Source organism: Cololabis saira, chromosome 5, assembly GCF_033807715.1.
Source record: "Cololabis saira isolate AMF1-May2022 chromosome 5, fColSai1.1, whole genome shotgun sequence".
Classification (NCBI taxonomy): Eukaryota; Metazoa; Chordata; class Actinopteri; order Beloniformes; family Belonidae; genus Cololabis; species Cololabis saira.
Genome location: NC_084591.1, coordinates 3188431 through 3197536, shown reverse-complemented (window position 1 = coordinate 3197536; position 9106 = coordinate 3188431). Strand labels below are relative to the sequence as shown.

Below are 9106 nucleotides of genomic sequence, written 5' to 3'. Positions count from 1 at the left end.
GTGTACTATTGAGCATTAACATGTGTTTCAGAGAGCAGGAGATATGATGACTAGTTGCCTATAAGTATTGTAATGGTGCAAAAAGTCAAACTTCAGAGGCATGTTATCATTTATCCTAACCTTTATTGGAATGTACATCCAAGTTTAGTTGCAGGAATCTGAGGGAACGGATGTAAGAACAAAACTGGACAAGAACATCTGAAACAACCACAACCAAATTCACTCTATCCGGATGGAGCAATTTAACTGGATAGTTTTTATTAAAGGACAAATGAAATAGAGTAACGAGGCTGTTTTTAAAATGTAAGGAGTAAAAAGTACAGATAATTGCGTGAAAATGTAAGGAGTAAAAGTAAAAAGTCGTCTGAAAAATAATTACTCCAGTGAAGTATAGATAACCAAAATTTCTACTTAAGTAAGGTAACGAAGTATTTGTACTTTGTTACTTGACACCTCTGCATACAATTACACAATATTTATACAATGAAACTTGTGTGTTGATCCAGTTGTCCATTTAAAACACAGTAAGATTAAAGATGAAAGACTAAACATTTCCATGTTACAGCTAATGATTGTGTTTTATAGCTGCAGTTTAAAGTCCTGTAGACTTTAGCAGACTTTAGCTGCGTTTCTATGTCACAACTCGCTCTTCTTTCTCTTCTTTCTCTTCTTTCTCTTCTTTCTCTTCTTTCTCTCCTCCTCCTTGTGGAAGACTTGTCCGTCCGGCTGCTCTCTCCACTTCAGGGTGACTGCACCCGCCCCGCCGTCCTGCAGTCTGTCCTGGAGCTGGACACACAGACACCACACACTTTAACACAATAACTAAACTAAATGGAGCTAAAACAAAGTCAAACATATCACAATTTTAAAAAAGATACAAAGAAACATTCTATTCAAAATACAGATGCGAATAAACATGTAGATATGTACGTTTATTAATATATATACATAGATGTATATTATAGAAATATACTGTATTTTCTGGACTATAAGCCGCTACTTTTTTCATAGGTTTTCAACCGTGCAGCTTATACAAAGGTTTCTATTCTGTGGATTTTTCTTCCATCGGGGCGCTCTAACCGGAATTAGAATCAAAACTAAGACAAAATAAATGCAAAGAAGAATACGCTACTTCTTCTTTAGCAGATAGAAGTAGAAGCAGATTTCAAACAGATAAACAGATAAATAAATAGCGGTTATTTTCTCTTGGTTCTGTCCCGTTTTAATCAGCAAAGTTGCTGCCGTGTTAAAAGACACTGTTAGGAAAGATCTATTTAGGTACAAACATGTACATCATTTACAGTTCTAAATCCTTCTGTACATGTAGTAAATATCTAATCTAACAACATAAATATCTGCGGCTAAATATCTTTTTTTTTTTTTTTTAAATAAAGCGGGTGCGGCTTATAGTCCAGAAAATACGGTAAATATGTTATATGTAAGTATGTAATGGATATATTGAGTTGTATTATACGTACAGTATTTATATATCTATATCTCTATTAATATATATTGATTTATAGTTATATGTAGATATGTCGATATATAGATTTATAGTAATTGTTATGTATATAATTGGAGGTAAATATATGAACCAGTATATATAGTATATCTACTCTTATATAGTTATTCAAGTATATTGTTATACCATTGCTGTCTATTGTTCTCTATTATATTGTAGTATTATAGTAAAGTAATGATAATGTAATACTATGCATTATATTTACTTATATTATTACATACATATCACAACTAAATGCTGGGCGTTTGTTTTGTTTTCTTTTGTTTGCCTTGATTTGTTTAGATTTTTACTATATTTATATATACATATAATTCATTATATCACTGTATTGAACAGTTATTAAAGTAGGTATGTGTGTTTTATTAGTAAGTTTATTGAAACTCGTCTTGTTATATGTAAGAATGTATGTAAGATTCAGGGGTATATATATATTCTGTTCAAATCTATATATAATATATATCTATATATAATCTATATATAATATACATATATATATATATATATATATATATATATATATATATATATATATATATATATACCACAACATAGATTTGATTAACTTTTTTTAACTCTTTTTTATATATATATATATATATATATATATATATATATATATAAAGAGTTAAAAAAAGTTAATCAAATCTATATATATATATATATATATTCTGTTCAAATCTATATATAATATATATCTATATATAATCTATATATAATCTATATATATATATATATATATATATATATATATATATATATATATATATATATATACACATACATATATACCACAACATAGATTTGATTAACTTTTTTTAACTCTTTTTATATATATATATATATAGATAAAAAAGGAGTAAAAAAAAAGAATATATATATATATATATATATATATATATTGTTTTTTTTTTTTTCTTTTAACTTTTTTTAACTCTTTTTTTATCATGCATGTTCGAAATAAAATCTTCAAATCAAATCAAATCTATGTTGGTTGTTTTATTGTCACAAATGCTTCCAGAAATGAAACAGTTTTAATTGCACACTTGCCTGTTTCAGGAGTTCTGCTCTCACCGCCGGGTCCTTCAGGTCCACAGAGTCCTGCACCTTCAGTCTCAGCTTCACCACCTGTCTTTGTTCTGGTGGGCATAGAAAAACAGACAGAAAACGTCCTTTTGCAGGGAAAATAACAATGTAAATCTCTAATCCACACATGTTTGAGTTTTAATATTTATACAATGGAGTGTTCCTCCTAAAACACTCACTGGTATAATTGTAGCAGATAAATGGCTTTTTTTCGTCACAGGACCGAAAACTCCATCTTCCTGAACTGCTTGAAGATGTAACACCACAAATGACTCTCAAGTTATGGAGTGAATGTCCCACATCTTCCCAGTTTTTGAAGAGGAAGCTGCTCCCGTCAGACCAGTAAAAGTCTGGGTCTCTAAACAGACCAATCCAAGCCATGCCACTACTATTCATCAAGCGCTGGATCCTCTGGTTCTCTGTGTCGCTCCTCACAGTTACCAAGTCTACGAAGGTTTCCCTGCAGAACCTCCGAGCACTGGACCAATTCATCCCCTGGTCAACAAGGAAAAATTCAGGATTCTGCTGCGTTCCTGCAGGTTTAGAGGAACAAAAGAAGTACTTGGTTGGTTGTGTTCAAAATAATGTTCTCTTCACATGAAATGTGTCTTCTCTTTACGGGAGAGTATTAGGACCAGGCAGGAGAAAAATAAAAATAATCTTTAATTTAGAGGAGGAAAAAAGTCAAAATTTCATGAAAAAAGTCGAAATGTTGAGATTAATGTTGAAACCCAATTTCAAGAAAAAAAGCGAAATGACGAGATTCATGTTGAAATACAATTTCAAGAATAAAGTCGAAATTTGGCCTTTTTTCTCAACATTTCAACTTTTTTCACGAAATTTTGACTTTTTTCCTCTTCTAAAAGATTATTTTTATTTTTCTCCTTCCTGGCCCTAATACTCTTCCGTAAAGAGAAGACACATTTCATGTGAAATGAACAAAGAAGTACATGGTTGGTTGTGTTCAAAATAATGTTCTCTTCACATGTTTGTGTTTCAACATTAAATAAAATAAATAATAAATAAATAATAAAATAATAATAATAATAATAATAATAATAATAAATAAAAATAATCTTTTAGAGGAAAAAAGTAAAAAATTTGTGAATAAAGTTGAAATGTTGAGAAAAAAGGCCAAATTTCTCCTTTTTTCTCAAAATTGTGTTTTAACATTAAATAAAATAAATAATTAATAATAATAAAATAATAATAATAATAATGAATAAATAAATAAATAATAAATAAAAATAATCTTTTAGAGGAGGAAAAAAGTCAAAATTTTGTGAATAAAGTTGAAATGTTGAGAAAAAAGGCCAAATTTAGCCTTTTTTCTCGAAATTGTGTTTCAACATTAATCTCGACATTTCGACTTTTTTCTCAACATTTCGACTTTTTTCTCCAAGTTCACAATATCACAAATCCTGCATGGCCCTAATACTCTTCCGTATCTCTTGATGTTCTTACCATTGTAACAGATAAATGGATACAGCTCCCAGCAGTAACGATCGCTCCAATACAGATTATTTCTAACGACACCACAGAACTGATCAGATTTGGAAAAGTTTGGTTCATTAGGTTCCCAGTTCCTGTAGTCGGCCCCGCTCCCGTTGAAGCCGTCAGACCACCTCCAGTTGATTTCATGGTACAAACCAATCCAGACGCCATGCGCGTGAGCAGCGGGTGAAAGTGCGTCCACGAGTTGTTTCAGTTCTGCAGAGTTGTGGACGGTGGCCAGGTCTGTGTACGTCTCTCTGCAGTAGGTCTGAGCTTCAGCCCAGGTCAAGCTCTGGTCAACAAAGTGGTAGTGACGGACGAGGCCGGCGGAGAGGATGAACCACTCTGAGAGACAAACATCAACTTCATCTGACGTTAAACTTATAATATCACATAATAATTAAAGCTGCAAGCAGCGATGAACGGGCCCTCGCGCGTGCAATTTTCACCCATAAAGATCAAGGACTCAAAACTAAGTCCGATGACACCACCCACGACTCTGTGTGTCATACCATTCAAAAGTTATGGCAGAAAAGAGGGACTATCAAATATCGACCAATCAGAAGAAGGGGCGGGGCTAATTTGCACCAATTATGGCCAAGGACTCAAAACTAAGTCCTATGACACCACCCACGAGTCTTTATGTCAAACCATTCAAAAGTTATGGCAGAAAATAGGAACTATCAAATATGGACCAGATGAATGAAGATCAGATGAAGGGGGGGGTGCGCTTTTTGGCATGTAGCGTCGCACACACATTTTGATGTATAACACACCTGGGTGCACGTTACGGTTCGGGCCGTATTAACTGCCAAAGAAATGGCATAAATTGCGCCAAAATTCCACGATTAATTCAAAATGGCCGACTTCCTGTTGGGTTTGGGCCATGGCGCCGAGAGACTTTTCTTTAAGTTGCGACATGATACAGGTGTGTACCGATTTTCGTGCATGTACGTCAAACCGTATTGTGGGGCTTGAGGCACAAAGTTTTCTAGGGGGCGCTGTTGAGCCGTTAGGCCACGCCCATTAATGCAAACCATTAAATATCAAATCTTTCACCAGGCCTGGCTTGGTGCAAAATTTGGTGACTTTTGGGGCACGTTTAGGGGGAAAAAAGACCCTCATTTCATCGGAAAAATAAAAACGGGAACGAGAACTCCTACAGATACAATAGGGCCCGAGCACTGTCAGTGCTCGGGCCCTAATTATAATAATGGTGATGATGATGATTGTTTGAGTTTAAAGAGTTTTATTTCGAACATGCATGTTAAAAAAAGAATACAAAAAAGTAAAATAAAAAAAATAGACTTACTTATAAAACACACATACCTAATTTGATAACTGTTCAATTAAAAAAGTTAGTTATATAGTACTCAATTATATGTATATATAAATATAGTAAAAAAATAAAACAAATCAAAGCAAACAAAAGAAAACAAAACAAACGCCCAGCATTTAGTTGTGCTACTATGTATGTATGTAATAATAGAAGTAATTAAAGCTGCAAGCAGCGATGAACGGGCCCTCGCACTCACGGCCACCACCCCCCATAAGCATATCAGAAATGACACCACCCACGACTTCCTATGTCAAACCATTCAAAAGTTATAGCAGTAAAAAGGGACGACCAATCAGAAGAAGGGGCGGGGCTAATTAAGGCCAAAGAAGCTCAAGGACTCATTACAGAGCCCCATGACACCACCCACGACTCTATGTCAAAACATTCAAAAGTTATAGCAGGAAATAGGGACAACCAATCAGAAAAAGGGACTGGGCTAATTTTCACCAATTATGGTCAAGGACTCAATGCCGAGTCCCATGACACCACCCACAACTCTTTATGTCAAACCTTTCCAAAGTTATGGCAGAGAAAGGTTTTCTAGGGGGCGCTGTTGAGCTGTTAGGCCACGCCCATTAATGCAAACCATAAAAATCAAATTTATCGCCAGGCCTGGTGCAAAATTTGATGACTTTTTGGGCCGTTTAGGGGGGCAAAAAGGACCTCCTTTCGTCAGAAGAATAAAAAGAAAGAAAGAAAGAAAGAAAGAAAGAAAGAAAGAAAGAAAGAAAGAAAGAAAGAAAGAAAGAAAGAAAGAAAGAAAGAAAGAAAGAAAGAAAGAAAGAAAGAAAGAAAGAAAGAAAGAAAGAAAGAAAGACACATACAGAGAAAATCATGGCGGTACAGATGAGAGGATAGTAGTTAAAATCAGATCACTCAAATGAACGACGATCATACAGTACAGCTGTATCTCATGGTCCAGAATGTATGATATTATATTAATCTATTATACCATATTATATTACATGTTGTTATATCATATTAGCGTACCCAGTAATATAGCATATTGTATTATTATATTGTATGTTGCTTCATTTCATATATTTTTGACTGTATTATATTGTAAAATTATATATCATAGCGATTGCATTATTATATAATTTCATTTATAACACTAAAATACAATTCCTCACACACACACTCCTTCCAAATGTTTCTTCTTTTTGCTCCATTATGACAATTGTATGCTGTCATCCATTATGTTTTTTGTTTTTAAGTTTGTTATGTCTGTTATTCAAATATATTAATACATTCATTAATATGCTATACTGTATTTTGTTTTGTGTATATTGTGTATGTATATATATATATACATACATATATATATATATATATATATATATATATATATATATATATATATATATATATATATATGTGTGTGTGTGTGTGTGTGTGTGTGTGTGTGTGTGTGTGTGTGTGTGTGTGTGTATACCTGAATAGCATAACCAGTAGTGTGACTACCTGCAGAACGTATTTTAGCATGAAAGCCTGCATATTTAACGTACATCAAGCATCCTGTATCGTAGCTACATGTCTGCCGTTTGTAACAAAGAAAACTGCGTGAAAATCGGTTGAAAATTAAGCAAGTTATAGTTATTTTACTTATGCAGACACCTCCTTCCACAATAGAAGTGAACGCACTGGAGTCAAAGCGATACCGATCCAAGGAATTTCTCGACTAACTTATGCTGCTATCTCACTACATTTAGATAATAAAATTAGTAAAACTGTTAACCAGATGCTTTTTAATTTCCTATGGAAAAATCGTATACATTACATTAGAAAAAGTATAGTCATGAATACTTATGAATCTGGAGGGCTTAATTTCCTGGATTTTAAAACTTTAAACAATACATTTAAAATTAATTGGGCGAAAAATTTTATGAAGAATCCCACCTCAATCTGGAATTTTATTCCCCACCATATTTTCTCTCGTTTTGGAGGCCTTCATTTCATACTGTCTTGTAATTATAATGTAGAAAAAATTCCAGTTAAGTTATCTGTATTTCATAAACAGGTCCTCCTTGCATGGACTCTTATCTATAAGCATAACTTTTCACCCCACCGTTATATTATTTGGAACAATAGAGATATCCTAGTTAGAAATAAATCCCTTTTTTTTAAAACCTGGTTTCAGAACCGGATCTGGCTGGTGAGTCAGCTGCTAAATGAGGAAGGAGTTGTGCTGTCTTACAGAGACTTTTCATCACGATATAGTCTTCAAATAACTCCTGAAGAATTCTCAGTTGTCGCCAATGCTATTCCATCAGGCACCTTAATGCTTTTTAAAAACAGTTGTACTTCCTCGTCTAGAAATGTGTCGGTCCCATTCTCAACTGACTCCCCAATAGGTAAAATATGTTTTTCACTGACCCAAAAGAATAATAATAAAAGGGTACGTGCCTTATTTCAAAAAGATATTGTTGCTACCCCTAATATTACTGTTTATTGGAATCGTTTCACAGATCATATTGATTGGAAAAAAACTTGGATGCTTCCTAACAAGTTTTTAATCACAAATAAGGTTAAGGAGGTCTCTTACAAAATCATACATAAATATGATCCTGCTAACCATTACATGCAGAAATTTAAAAAGGACATTAATACAAATTGTTCCTTCTGTAATTTACATCCAGAAACAGTTGTCCATTTATTTTGGCTTTGCTCTCATTCGAAAAAACTATGGGCAGATATTAGCAAATTTATTATTGACTCCTTTGGTATAGATTTTAATTTATATTGGGAAAATGTTGTTTTTGGTTTCCATTGTTTCTCTAAAAAAGAAGGAAAATGTTACTTTTTGATAAATCTGTTTTTATTTCTTGCCAAATTCCATATTCATAAGAGTAAATTTTCAAAGAAAACCCCTTGTTTTTTTGTTTTCCAGAAAGAAATGGAACTTTACTTGAAATTAATCCTAAAATCAACAAATGAAAAGGCTATTAAAACCGTAGACTTGTGTTATATGTTTAATCTTCTTGAATAACAAACATCACCCCTGGCACATGTTCTGTTTTTTATTTGTATACTGTTCGTGTATACTGTTTTGTGATAATTCTTTTAAATAAAGTAAAAAAAAAAAAAACCGATCCAAGATGGCGGCCACGCCCGATGTTCTCAGGCAGTCAATGCGGCGCCTTGACCAAGATGGCGGCCGCGCTGAACACCAGCCCCTCCCCCCGCGGGAGCTGCGCGCGCATTCCAAACTCCACCCCCCCAACCCCCTCCGCCCACCCCCACCCCCACCCCCACCCCCCCGCCCCCGGGGGAGCTGCGCACGCATTCCAAACACCTTCGCCCGGCGGGAGCTCAGCCCCTCCCCTCTCCACTCTGCTGGAGCTGCTGGAGCTGAGAGACTGAGAGATCAACATGTCAGGCAGCCTGATCACACATAAATATTATTTAAAAATCACTCATGTATCTTTGACTTATGGAATTAACATGATATTTTTTCTCATTATAGTAAACAACATATCTATGAAGTCGGATGTCAATTTTGACATTTTGTGACAAAGACATAGCTTTTTATGTTATTAGTTCATTTTTTTAATTTTTAGAGTGACGGAGTTCTTCAAAAATAATATGTTCCAGTGTATGATTTTTTAGTCCTGTTGTAAGCTATCTGAAACTGCCATTTAATTTTCCTTACACAAAATCTCTGATTT

The 9106-nt window shown here is 34.0% G+C and overlaps 1 protein-coding gene across 1 annotated transcript; it reads right to left on the bottom strand.

Moving 5' to 3' along the window:
* Positions 1-260: 260 nt before the first annotated feature.
* On the bottom strand, positions 261-3129 carry LOC133444557 (lithostathine-like). The gene is made up of 3 exons (XM_061722394.1): positions 2785-3129; positions 2570-2658; positions 261-786 (listed from the first exon to the last, which is right to left on the bottom strand). Exons 1-3 carry the CDS (start codon positions 3095-3097, stop codon positions 637-639), a joined length of 552 nt encoding a protein of 183 aa, XP_061578378.1. The 5' UTR covers positions 3098-3129; the 3' UTR covers positions 261-636.
* Positions 3130-9106: the final 5977 nt, after the last annotated feature.